General features: G+C 41.2%; 1 protein-coding gene across 21 annotated transcripts in view; it reads right to left on the reverse strand.

Moving 5' to 3' along the window:
* DLG1 (discs large MAGUK scaffold protein 1) overlaps positions 1–14,155 on the reverse strand; it is a 291,753-nt gene that overhangs the window by 258,622 nt on the left and 18,976 nt on the right. For 6 of the 21 annotated variants that reach the window (XM_032298171.1, XM_032298179.1, XM_032298169.1 and 3 more), the window contains exons 1-3: positions 8,265–8,496; positions 7,894–7,943; positions 7,052–7,183 (exon numbers count right to left, since the gene is read on the reverse strand). In XM_032298171.1, the coding sequence (XP_032154062.1) occupies positions 7,052–7,183; positions 7,894–7,912 (151 nt within the window). In that variant the 5' untranslated portion in view covers positions 7,913–7,943; positions 8,265–8,496. Of the gene's footprint in view, positions 1–7,051; positions 7,184–7,893; positions 7,944–8,264; positions 8,860–9,140; positions 9,354–14,155 lie in introns of those variants that run through there. The other 15 variants (XM_032298178.1, XM_032298176.1, XM_032298173.1 and 12 more) reach the window with 9 other exon arrangements.

The following is a 14,155-nucleotide window of genomic DNA, read 5'->3' on the forward strand; positions in this document are numbered from 1 at the left end:
TAAAAAATATTAATATCATCAATGAAGGGCGGATGACATACTAAGATATACTACAATGGTCAAATCTACTCAAGGACAAATAAGCTTTCTTCCAAACCAATGTTCATTTAAAAAGTCATTTTTGATCCCCAGAAAAAAAGAGTATCCTATAAAATTTAAAAGTTTGTATTATAATTTGTTTCACACATTAAAAAAAGGAAAGATGTAAAGCTAGTAGGCAAAAATAAAGTATTTCAACACTTTAGATACTATTTGACTAACAATCATACAGTACTCACAAGCATATTCCTTAAAACAAGGTGTGTACTAAAAGGAGCCAGAGCTTCTCAAGAGAGATGGTTGATTCCAGGGCTGGGGCAGGAAAGGTACAAGATAAACCTGAAACATCTTGTTAATGCCAAAAATTAAGAAAGCACTCCCAAAAATGATGAGGGCATGTCATAAGGACTTAAGAACAAGCATGAAAGTTCCCCCACTGGATCACTCAGAGCACAAATATCATTAAGGATGGTAATAAATGATAAGCCACTGGAAAAAAACAAGTATCTGCAAGTTCATGAAAGACACAGAAAAAAAAGGAAGGCTCTTGACTAGAGTAAAACGCAAAGTGTTAACTGGAAAACCTAGAGAAGTGTTACTGTTAGAAATCTTGTTTTTCAACAACCATAGTATAATCTGGTTCAAGTAAGAATCACCAATGGATGCTAAAATATAGGTGGAAATTTTGCTAAGGAGTAGGATACGTATATGGTGTTAATGTGTCTCCGCATGTTGCCTATAAGCTGCAAGGGGTAAAAAACAGTGACTATAGGATAGAGAATTCAGACAACATCCAACTGAGTAATTGAAATTAATATCATCAATGAAGGGCAGATGACACTGTGTACCTCTGGATGTGTAGAATCCTAAGCCAGGAATACATAACCTGAATCTAATCACAAACATATATCAGATAAACCCAAAATAAGAAAATTATAATTAAAAAAATAAGAGTGGAAGGAACCGTGTTCTTCAAAAATGTCAGTTGCAGGCACAGTGGCTCATGCCTATAATCCCAGAACTTTGGGAGGCCGAGGCAGGCTGACTGCTTTGGGCTCAGGAGTTCAAGACCAGTCTGGGCAACACTTGTCTCTACAAAAAATTAGCCAGACATGGTGGCTCACACTTTTAGTCCCTGCTTCTCAGGAGGCTGAAGCAGGAGGATCACTTGAGTCTGGGAAGCAGAAGTCGCAGTGAGCCGTCACTGCACTCCCACCTGGGTGGCAGGGCGATACTCTGTCTCCCGCCCGCCAAAAAAAAAGGTCAGTTTCACAAAAGACGAAAGGCTGTGAAAATATGCCATAAGGAGAGTAAAGAGACATGACAACCAACAGTAATATCTGGTCCAAGTTTGGATTTTGTATGGAGGAAAAATATGACCCTACAGAGCGGAAATGGCTTAGAAGAAATATTTTACAACTCTGATTCCAAAGTTCTAAAGAGAATTCAACCAGATTCAACATAATCAAAACACTGTTTCAGAGCAGTAGCAAGCAAACTATTAGCAAAGAAATAACTCAATCTAATTAAATCAAAACCAAGTGAAAAGTTAATAAAATTATCCTTAAATTTCATAAAGTTTTAGCCAAAAATGTGATCCACATCCTATTTTCCTTACTCAAATCTAGCCTTCAAAGATATACATACACATATACACACACATATGCACAGTTAGCAACAGACTAAAATGTAACATCAGTGAGACCAAAATAATGCAAAAGAAATCTAAGAAATTTTAACATTTTACCACTATAGCTGGAAGATCTCAAACCCTGAGTACTAAATATACTTTTTTTTTTAAATGTGTGAATTCTGTGATCATAAACATCATTTTAGCATTATAGTTTCCTTCAAAGTGACAATCATTTAAAGACTACTAACCCTAAGGATCACCATCTGTCTTAAACATGCTTGTGATTTAGTACTCTTTATCAGATTAAAATATTCAGTTCTGGTAAAAAATGTTAAAGAATATCCTAATGGTTGAAAGTGAGAAGCATCTATGGATTCAGATCAGTTAAGTTCAATTTCTGGCTCCACAATTTATTATCTGAGGGTCCAAGGGCAAGATTTGGTCATTTCTCAATGCTTCAGTTTTCTAATCTACAAAATGGTACAAACACCTCATACAGGTGAATGTATGCCTCAAAGGATTACAATGACTAAATGATATACTTGTATTAGCACATAGAAAGTGCTGAATAAATGTGTTGTTATGTTTTACACACACTTGAAGAGGAGTCATATGCTCACACTTACTAGGATGCCTATAATCAAAAAAAGAAAAAATAAGCATTGGCAAGGATGTGAAGAAATTGAAAATCCTGTGTACTGTTGATGAGAATGTAAAATGGTGTAATCACTATGGAAAACATTAAGGTGGGTCCTCAAAAAATTAAAACTATAACTGCCATATGATCCCACAATCCTACTTCTGGGTAAATATCCAAAAGAACTGAAAGCAGGGTCTTGAGGAAATATTTGCACACTAATGTTCGTAACAGCATTAGTCACAAAAGCCAAGAGGAGGAAACAATCCAAATGTCCATCAATGGATGGCTAGATAAAATGTGGTACATACATACAATGGAATTATTCACCCTCAAAAAGAAAAGAAATCCTGTCAACAGCTACAACATGAATGAACCTTGCAGACCTTACACTAAGTGAAATAAGCCAGTTGTAAAAAGACAAATACTTCTATGAAGTAGCAAACATCATCAAATTCACTGAAACAGAAAGTAGCATGGTGGTCACCAGGGGCTGGGAAGTGAGCGCAAAGGGGAGCAATTGTTTAATCAGTATAGGATTTCAGTTTTGCAAGATGAAAATATTCTGAAGATCTGTTCCACAACAATATGAACACATTTCACACTCCTGAACTGTACATTTAAAGATGGTTAAGATGGCAAGGGAGTCATACTTTTGAAACCTAGTATCTACAAATAAAGATAGGGTAATGTCCTTTCATAAGGGCTAGTGAAACTATTATAGCAGCAACTAATGAACAGGTAACTAAAAAACTCATAAATGGACAGCATTATTACATTATCTACTTTCATTTTGAAATATCCGCAGAAATAAAACTTTGGATTAAAATAAGTTTATTTATTGCAGACAAAATATACAATTCATATGACTCAGCTTACTCAAGTCTCTAAAGCCAGCCTAATATTGGGCCCAGATTCTTCTCATGCATAAGCAAAGTAGATGAGTTCTCTGATCCCGTATGAAATAACTGCAAGGGTTTAAACTGTTGTGAAGTCTCTAGGCTCTACCAGTGTCACCTCAGACCCCAGACACCTTAGAATCATGAACTGAAGCCACTATGGACCTGAACACCTGGGCTCTGATTATCATCAAACCATATCTTGTCTACTCACAAAATTTTAAAACTTAAATACAAAAAACAGGAATACAAAAGCAAGTTTCAAATTGTTCTCACCTAAATCATGGAGTGAAATTAAGCAGGCTTTATCTTCCTTTATACAAAAATAATCACCAGATATGTTCTGGGAGTAAATTTTAAACAAATGTGCAGTTCATGGACTTTTGTTAAGATATAACTTTAAATATTCAGCTCTAAGGAAACAATATATCAGCAGAAACTCCAAAGTTAATAAAACTTTTCTATTTTCAATAATTTTTAAGTCTTTAACCCATCCTTCAAAGATACTACGAAGTATCTATTAGCACTAGACCAATGATTTCTATATTTCATTAAATTGCAAGTATCAATTATAAAATGCACCATTTCATGTGTCACTAATAATGCAAAAGCTCCATCAATTAAAATGACATAGATATTGAAATATTTAAAAATTGGTATTTTAGAACAAATAGAATACAGTATGTATATGCTTGTCCCTCTGAATAATCCAAAAGTACAGGGAACCTAAACTATATCTCAAATACAGGCGGGAACACCAAAACCCCTAGAGACTCACTCAAACTTTTTTTAAATGCATGAAAAATAAACTACCAGTTCAAAGAATCAATCAATCAATAATCAATGCAGATTGCAAATTCAAAGACACTCAGCACCCCAAATAACTAGATAATTCACTGTAGCTTCTGCAAATGATTTCCAAACTAAGAAAGTCAAAAATCTAAGCACTCAATGACTTTCAAACAACTCAGGTGGTCAAGACCCCTGCTGTCCTTTAATCCAGTGGTCCACACATAACAATTAGAAAGAGAAAGTGCCACTTAATGAAAGAAAAAAACATTAATCCAGGATTTTTCTGCAAATATCTATGGACACAATGAACTAGTTTAGCTTAGGGCAATTTACAAACTTAAAGTACATTTATGACACCGTTTCAAAACAGTGGTAGAGTTGCAAAATACAAAGAAAATCTTATCAGACTAAACATTTTTCAGACTAAGTATTAAAAGTTAATAAATTAACCGAAACACAAGAGAATACATTTATTAATTTAGTAGTATCAACAATTAATCATAGTACGGAAACACACAGAACTTCTAATAAATCTATCTATTTCAAAACTCCTAAAATCTATTACTTTTCTTACACCAAAATCTGATATAGTACCACATTCTATAAAACATTAAATATAAGTAAATCTAAATGTCAAAGAAAATTCACAACCAAGGAAATTATACAGAAGATTCACAAATATAAACTTAATAATTAGAAAGCTAATTCTATCAAAGTTCAATTGCGTGTAAGAAGAGACACATTCAAAACAGGCAAGGCAGGTCAAAAATGTCTCTGAAGATAGCAAATCCATCCCCAATCTAGAAAGAAATATAAATGTAGATTCTGTTTAGTTATTTCACTAACAATTTAATTTTGTCACAGCCTTCACACAAAGAAAGACTGCAGTCTGTCTATCTAGCTCTCTATCTATCTATACATATGTAAACTGTTTTTCCCCATCAGTGGCGCCACCAAATTACTAGGCTCAATGTTGATTTAGAAAACAAGTAACGAAAAAATGCTCTTTCCCTTCCTTTTTTGCTGTTTTTCCAGAGGAATCCAATTTGATCATCCATTTGGACCTTAAACCTTAGAAATTCAACTGTGTGAAAAATGTCCATCAATGTAAAGAAAAATTGCAAAATGTTAATAATTTTTGGAGATGAGTGATAGTTAAAAGGCAGTTCATTATACTGTGTTCTGTATTCTTATATTTTTAAAAGTCTATTAAAATGTTAAATTTTGGTCAGGCGCAATGGCTCACGTCTGAAATCCCAGCACCTGGGGGGCTGACACAGGCGGACCACAATGTCAAGAGATCGAGACCATCCCAGCCAAAACGGTGAAACCCCGTCTCTACTAAAAATGCAAAAATTAGCTGGGCATGGTGGGGCGCGCCCATACACAGCTACGTGGGAGGCTAAGGCTGGAGAATCGCTTGAAACCGGAGGCGGAGGTTGCAGGGAGTGGAGGTTGCAATGAGCTGAGATCACGCCACTACACTCCAGCCTGGTGACAAAGCAAGACTCCATCTCAAAAAAAAAAAAAAAAAAAGTTAAATTTTTTTTAAATTGTTCAGGTGCATCAAGTGGTCTGTACAAAAATCTTTCATTCTAAAACTTAGTAGAGAGCATCCATTTATCAATGATATATTTGACAAGAAACACTGACTTGAAGGTAGTCACACCAACAGTTACTCTATCAACAGACAGATGTAAGGCCATATCTGCTTGGAAGTTACTAAGGAAATAAAACGTAATACAATTAAGTATATGTCTTCTTATTTTAAATGTTATATAGCTGATAAGTCAAAAAAAAATTTTTTTTTTTTTTTTGAGACGGAGTTTCGCTCGTTACCCAGGCTGGAGTGCAATGGCGCGATCTCGGCTCACTGCAACCTCCGCCTCCTGGGTTCAAGCAATTCTCCTGCCTCAGCCTCCTGAGTAGCTGGGATTACAGGCACGCGCCACCATGCCCAGCTAATTTTTTGTATTTTTAGTAGAGAAGGGGTTTCACCTTGTTGACCAGGATGGTCTCGATCTCTTGACCTCGTGATCCACCCGCCTCGGCCTCCCAAAGTGCTGGGATTACAGGCGTGAGCCACCGCGCCCGGCCTAAAAAAATTTTTTTTTCATTCTTAGAACTCGAAGAGACAAACTTTCTAGTTCAGTGGTTTACCAACTTTTTGAAGTACCTGGAAAAAAGAGCCAGACACATCACCTGGTTTTATACATAGGGGATTATACACAAAATATTAGAAGATGCTTTTAAAAAGGATTTATCTACTTAAAAAAGGCTTTAAACCCAATGTTGCATTTCACCAGCTACATTCTACAGCTAATATGGTGGCATAGTAAAGGTTAAATGACTTATATAATATCATTCGATTAGTGGCAAAAGAACTCTGGACTCTTGATTATTTGTCCAGGTCTCCTTTCAAACAATGCACCACTTCAAATTAAGTTACAATTAAGAATACAACTTTCCATTTTCTTGCCTGTAAAATACAGTTATTAGACAAGATCATCTATGAGATCATTTTCCAAGTCTAAAATTCTGACTCTATGAATGCCAAGTCTAAACAAAAGTCTATATTAAGGGACTGAATGGGGTGTGGGGTGGGGGAAAAAATAAATAAATAAAATTTAAAAAAATAAATAAATAGATAATTTTTTAAAAGGTACTGAATGTTCTTAATAACAGCAGAATCCTCCAAACACTGTCAATGACTTCAGAGACTTACAAGTCAAATACAGAAACAAGCTAACTCACTCAGTCACACCTTTTTAGGTTCTGAGACATTTTTGCAACATCTTTTAATAGGTAATGCTAGTAAAATGTGAAACAATGTTCTCAAAAGCCACTGAAATAATACTGAAAGTTTTTTGGTTACTGGGTATTTTAGAAAAGGCTATTGGCCTATGAAAAACACACAACTCACTGAAGATGTTCAAGTTACCGAATGCCTCAAAGAGAATTAAGTACATCATTTTCTTAAGTTTAAAATAACTGAATTGAGAGGAGAATAAAGCCTAGCTGGCATAATAGTTACAAAGTTTTAATTCCCACCTATTAAAGCCTGAAAGAGGTTGCTCTGAAATATGTTAATAACCCGTTCTATGGAACTTCTGAGCTGTCTGTCTTCAGTTTGGCTTAGTTTCGAACGATATTCCTCCAAAAGGTGCAATGCTCTCTGGGTATCTGAGAAGATAAAGCAGAGCCTGATTACAACTCTATATTTACAAAAAAAGTATCACATACTAGTGCAAATAATTCTGCATGACATCTAAATAGTTCCCCAAGTCCTTTAGGTCAATTGACGTCACTATGTTCATGTGCATATGTTCATGTACACATATTCCTTAGAATAACAAAAAAAAATTAAAGAAAGAAAAGAAATTTTTAAATATTTATCACACTAGAAAATGGAGGAGGATGAGCAGTTTGGAATAAATGTGTACTGGTAATATGCCAAAGTAAAAGATCCAACTATTAGCAACAGTTTCAGATTACCTGAGATGCAAAAGCAGATTATCTACAATGTCATTATAATCCAAATTGTTAACATTTCAAAATACGAATTCTTAGTATCCCACAGTTGCTCACAGAATAGCGCTTAGTAAGAATGATAAAGTGAAATACTAAAACCCTAATTCAGAATTTTTAAGGACATCTGTTGGGGGGGAGATTAATTGCCTCTCTTAATCATTAAAGAAATGTTAAGAAAGTTTAACAAACATTTTCGTGTTTCCATCTTCTGAAATGATGTGAGGCTTAGATTCCCTAAGTAACAAAGCTAGGACCATGCTGTCTCATCCAAGTTACACAAACGATTCTAAAACAGCAATCAAAAAACTGACAGATGGAAAAGCAAATGACACAGTCAACAGAGTTAGGGAATAAATTCTCACCTTGCTTCCGGACCGGCATTTTTCTCCAGAATCAGGAAGGGGGCACACACCTTTAAAAACACACAACAGAAAGGAAAAAGAAGTAAAGGACAGAATAGTGTTAAACTAGCATTTCCCCCATCGAAACAGAAAAGCCTCTCAGCCCTATTTGAAAAGCCCACGTTCCAAAGTTTTAAGCCAAAGAAAGAGCCTCAAAACCCAGCAGTTGTCTGTCAACTGGAAAGCTTTCCCCATGAGTGGGTACCCCTCCAAATTAAGAACAGATAGAAGTCAGCTTCCAACCCTCCTCGAAAGTGTCCCCCTCCCCAAAGAGCACTAATAGCCCAGACCTGAGGCCGCCTCTTCCCTATACAAGTATCCACACTCCCCACCTGCTACCGGGGACGGGCGGGTGAAGCGCTCCGACCCTTGGCCCCTGAGCCAGCAGCGGACGCAGAGCGCTGAGAAGGGACCGGTGGGACCGGCCGGCCGCCCTGCTCGGGCCCCCTCCTCTCGCAAGCCTTTCTCTTTGCTCGCTGCCTCCGGGCTGCTTCCAGCGGGGGCCGGACAGGGCAGCGGCCGCTCTCCGCGACGCCCTCGCGCCCCGCATGCACACCTCCGCGGGCCCCCACACCTGCGGCGCCGCCACAAAGTTCCCGCGAGCGGCGTGCGCTCGGAGCTGGGGTGCGCTCCGGCCCGACTCGGAGCAGCTCCCCAGCCCAGCTCCGCTCCACGTACCCCCGCCCCGCCCGGGGCCCGCGGAGCCGAGCGGAGGGGGTGAAGGGACGGGGGAGAAGCTCCCCTGGGCCGCTGCACCCCCACGGCCTCTTCCTCCTTCTCGGCCGCACCGCCTTCTCGCTCGCCGCGGCCCACCGGCCCGCTCGCCTAGTTGCCGCCTGGCCGCCCCACCCCCGGAACCTCGCCTCCTTCCGCACCCCCAAGCGTTCTCCCCCCAAACTTTCCGCCAAGATGGCGGCCCCCCGAGCTGGCCTACCGCGCCCCCACGTGACCGCTTTCCCGGCGCTCTCAGCCAATGGGAAGTGAGGAGGCGGCTCGCGCCGAGCCCCGGGCTCCCCGTCTGCTACCTTGGGGTTGGAAACGGGAGGAGGGTCGGGAGAGGGCTGGGGAACGGAAGGGGAACCCGGAGAGCATCCTAAGGGAACCTCCTCGCTTAAAAGGGCGGCCGCTGAAGTGGCTCTGAGAACAAAGGAGTTAACACACGGACTCCACAGGTGGCCCGGGGTGGCCCCAGAAGAGCCCGCCTTTACCTTGCCCTAGCCCACCGGCGTGTCCCGCAGTTCCGAGCTAAGCGCGCCAGGCCGGGAAGGGTCGGGCTGTCTGAAGAGAGGAGTGACCTCGCCTACACCAGATCCAAGGCGCACATTCCGAGACACCCCTTAACCTCACTCAACTCGTGCGGTTTCCAACTCCGCGGCGGAGAGAGCCCCTGGCGACCCCGGGGTAGATCCCCAACGGGGAAAAGCCGCCTTGAGGAGGAGCCAACTGCACCTCCCAGGGGGCGGGGAGGGCGGGGCGTGGGAGAGAGGGAGGAGTTCGGGGAGGGGGTGCCAACTCCGCACAGCCTTCCACTCCAGGCTGATTCTGTTACTATTCGTCCCTTAGTAATAGGCTTGGGGGGAGGGGGTTCATTAAAGAAAGACATGTAAAATAGAGACACTGGTTAATTTCGCAGGAGTTTGAGGATTTTAGTACAAGATTTTTAAGTCTAAGTGATTAATTCCAAGTAGGGTGTACTTAAGGGTGGGGAAAGAAGGTTTGTTCATTCATTCACTCATTCATTCATTCCCCCAAGCCTGCGTCCCAGCCCAGTCAGCATCGCAGGTATTACCCAAACTCTGGCGGTTCCTTTAAGACCTCACCTGCAGCCGCGCCCTCCGAAGCGGAGCCGCCCTCGGCCAGCGCTGCAGGTTTAAGTTTCGAGCGCACCTCCGAGCGGAACTACGGGCCGGCTGGGACCCGGTTCCCCGGCTGAGCCACCTAGGTTATGGAAGGAGAATCTCGGGAAGTTCTCCAAGTCACTGCTCAGGTCTTAGAACCTCTTCTGGGTGACAAGGACCTCCCTACTCGGAGGTCCAGAGAGAATTTACCCGAAGTTACCCCAAGTGAATGACAGAACTGGAAACCCGGGGATCCTGTCTTTCAAAACCGGAAGACTCTTCCCAGTAAACCTGACGGCCTCTCACTGAGGCCGTATCCATTGGCTACTAAAAGGAAGGCCGAGGAACCTCGTATTGTATGCAACCTTAACAGCTACTCAGAGGTATACTGACCCCTGGTTTTCCTTTTGGATTTCACCTTGGAATCCTAACTTATCGTAAGAACCCATCGGCTTTAGAACCTATCTAGGACCATTCTCTCAGTTTAAGATAAAGGAACCCAGGTCCAGAAAAGGGAAGCAACTTGTCCAAGGACATAGACGCTAATCAGTAACAGAGGAGCCCAGAACTCAGGTCTCCTAGCTCCCCAGGGCTCTTTCTATTATGATTTTAGACAGCTTGACAGACAGGTGTGTTGGTATGCTGGCAGCAGACCTCTGTGCTTTCCTGGATCAAGCATCCTGGGATCTTGAACAACAGTTAGAGCAACATTGCATAGAGAAGATGGGATAGAAGAGTCAATCGATCCTAAAAGCAGGGGTGTCCTAAAAGCCAGGAACTTAACAGAGCGATGGAAGTTATTTAATAGTGAAAATGGCTCATGGCATGTATGATATTTTCAAGACTTCATTGAGGGACTGTGAATGGAATGTTGCGATAAGAAACCATTCTTTTTCTTTTTCTTTTTTTTTTTTTTTTTGAGACAGAGTCTTGCTCTGTTGCCCAGGCTGGAGTACAGTGGCATGATCTCAGCTCACTGCAACCTCTACCTCCCTGATTCAAGCAATTCCCCTGCCTCAGCCTCCCGAGTAGCTGGGATTACAGGAACACACCATCACACCTGGCTAATTTTTTTTGCATTTTTAGTAGGGATGGGGTTTCACCATGTTGGTCAGGCTGGTCTTGAACTCCTGACCTCGTGATCTGCCTACCTCAGCCTCCCAAAGTGCTGGGATTACAGGCATGACCCACCATGCCCGGCTGATAAGAAAACATTCTAAGAATGGTTTCCATGGAAGGGAATGGAATTCCATAAAATGGTAACCATTCTAAGAATCTCTGCAGAATTCAGGAGAAAGAGGGAGGCAAATTTGCCCTCTCCCTTGATAACATTTATTGTTCATATATGTTCACTTGCTAGGAAATGGGATAGAAATAAATAAGATCCAACTCCTGCTCTCAAAGACACACAACCTGATAGCAAATGGACAAAGGCCAATGCACCTTTTCCCCGGGGACACTGAGGAGTCAAAAACAAAATTTGTGTGAGTTCTCAATGTTATCCTAGCCCTTCTCTAAATGCAAGGAGGAGGAAGAGGAGGAGGAGGAGGAGGAAGAAAGAGGACATGTCATTTTTTCTTATCATTCTGTGTGACAGTCCTATTTGGTTGTCAGCAGTGTCCAAAAGCAGCAGTGAACCTAGTGCTTGTTCTACCCCTTAACCTAAGTAGCAAGTGCTTAGCAAATGAACATATGTGAACAATGAATGAAGGTTCTTTACTCTTCATTCCTCATTTCTACCCATCTTCAGTATTGCTGGATAAAAAATTCCTCAAAGCTTAATAGTTTAAAACTTATTAGCTTAGTAGCTTAAACAGCTATAAAAATTATCTCAGTTTCTGTGTGTCAGGAATTCAGGAGTGGCTTAGTTAGGTGGTTCTGGCTCAGGGCATTAAGATGTTGTAGTCAAGAAGTCTACCAGGGTTGCAGTCATCTGAAGGCTTCAGTGGGACTAAGGGAAGCTCTTTCAGCATGGATCATTCACATAGCTAGTATGTTGATGCTGGCTATTATCAGGAAGCTTCAATTTCTCATCATGAAGACCTTTCTATAGGGCTTCTTGAGTGTCTTTATAATGTAGTGGCTGATGTCCACCGGAGCAAGTGATTCAAGAGGGCAAGACAGAAGACACCACGATGCCTTTCATCACTTAGTCTCAAGTGACACTCTGTCATAGTCTGTTTGGGCTGCTATAACAAAATACCTTAGACTGGGTGATTTATAAACAGCAGAGATATATTACTCACAGTTCTAGAGACTAAGCAGTCCAAGATCAAAACACCATCAGATGTGATCTAACAGTAATGAGAATAAAAATATTCTTTTAAAAAATTACTGAGAGATTCAGTGCCGGGTAAGAGCCCCATTCCTCATGAATGGAGCCTTCTTGCTGCATCTTCCTATGGTGTAAGGGACTAACAGGCTCTATCAGGCCTTTTTTACAAAGGCTCTAATCCCATTTAGAAGAGCTCCACTTTCAAGACCTACTCACCTCCCAAAGGCCTCATCTCTTAATATGATCACTTTGAAGGTGAAGATTTCAACATATTAATTTAAGAAGGACACAAACATTCAGACCATAGCACACTCCATCATTTCCATAATATCCTATCAGTTACTTAGATCAGCCTCAAGGATATGAATACCAGAGATAAGACTCATTGGAGGCCATCTTCTTGGAGCTGGCTACCACATCACCACAACATACAAAGCAGTGACATCTGGATTTTTCTTTTTTTTTTTTTTAGATGGAGTCTCAGTCTGTCACCAGGCTGAAGTGCAGTGGTGAGATCTCAGCTCACTGCAATCTCGGCTTCCCAGGTTCAAGGGATTCCCCTGCCTCAGCCTCCTGTGTAGCTGGGACTACAGGCACGTGCCACCACACCCGGCTAATTTTTTGTATTTTAGTAAAGATGGGATTTCACCATGTTGGCCAGGATGGTCTCAATCTCCTGACTTCGTGATCTGCCTGCCTTAGCCTCCCAAAGTGTTGGAATTACAGGCATAAGCCACGGCACCCAGCCCTGACATCTGGATTTTTCTAAACAACTTTTATTTCCTCAAAGTATTCCATACTTTGTGTAGTGAGCAGCTGCCATTGAATAAGACACAGTATCTAATCTAATTTTCCAACTTCCCCATTAAATATATATATATACACACACACACTATATCTATCTATCCATTTATCATCTATCCTATCTCTCTATCAATCTATCTTCTATCTGTCTGTCTATCGATAGATGAATGAACAAAAGAAGTTACTTCAACAAACTACTAGTGAGTAAAGCTGTTCACTTTCCAGCTCCAAGTTAACTTGCCTTTTTGAAAGCTTAAAAGGCTTAGGAGTCAAAGGACCACAGGGAAAGGCTCGGACTTCCCATTCTTTTATTGAAGTGTCGGAGAGTCAATGTCAAAGATATTGTCTCTAGGTTCCAAACCTTCCCTTCCCAACCATCCTCCTGCCCAATCCACCTTTGCAGCTTCACATCCCTGTCTTTGTCTTTTCTTCCATCCAGGCCTTAGCCTGTAAATCTGTAAAGGTGCCCAGGTCCTATCAACCTCTTCTGCATCTTATGCTTTCACTCCAGCAGAGTAACAGCATGCTACCTGTGCCAAGGCAATCACTAAAAGGAAAGGATTTAATGCTGTCAAAAAGCTTATGCCAGCTTAGGCTGCAAGAAGAGGAAAAGGGTCAAGTATGATGAAAGTGACCATGTTGGTCAGACCTCTATGAGGGCCTAGAGGGATTTCTTAGCAGCGTAGTACTTTTAAAGGAATCTAAACAAAGCAGCACCTGGAAAGAAGAGAGTAACCACAGCAATCAGGGAAGAATTGTAGAATCTAGGGCCATTTCATTGGGAAAAGAGAGTTCTCCAGGGAGCTTAACTTCAGTCATCAAACAGGCTTATTCTGTGTACCCAGTCGGCAAGTACAGTCAATGGATGAAAATTCAACCAATGGATGCACACAGGAAGTTCTTCCTTAACGTGATTTGTCAGAAACTGCCCAAAATTCTGAAGAGCTGCCTCAAGGTAGTGGAAATTTTTTTTTTAATCAGGAAGGGGCTGAATAAAGCCAGCAAGGATTCTTTGTCAGAGGGTGGCAGATACCCAGGACATAAGGTTGAAGTAGGTGGCCTCTGAGACCACAGTTCTAAGCTGTTGAAACTTCAGTCCCTGCTGAATACTGAAATGATATTAGCACGCTTTAGTCTACATCAAAAATTCATCTTACCCAGTTTTAGTGGTACCAAGACTGGTCTCTTTCTCGTAAATAATTCTTAACAGAATAAAAGCTACAACTAGAAACCAATTCCCTTTAAAATGCGGACAGTTAGCCATCTCCATCTCTATGATGGGCAGTTAAGCACTGAACTAATGCTT

The sequence above is a fragment of the Sapajus apella genome, unplaced genomic scaffold, assembly GCF_009761245.1.
Source record: "Sapajus apella isolate SASKATOON/1434 unplaced genomic scaffold, GSC_monkey_1.0 scaffold38, whole genome shotgun sequence".
NCBI classification, from domain to species: domain Eukaryota; kingdom Metazoa; phylum Chordata; class Mammalia; order Primates; family Cebidae; genus Sapajus; species Sapajus apella.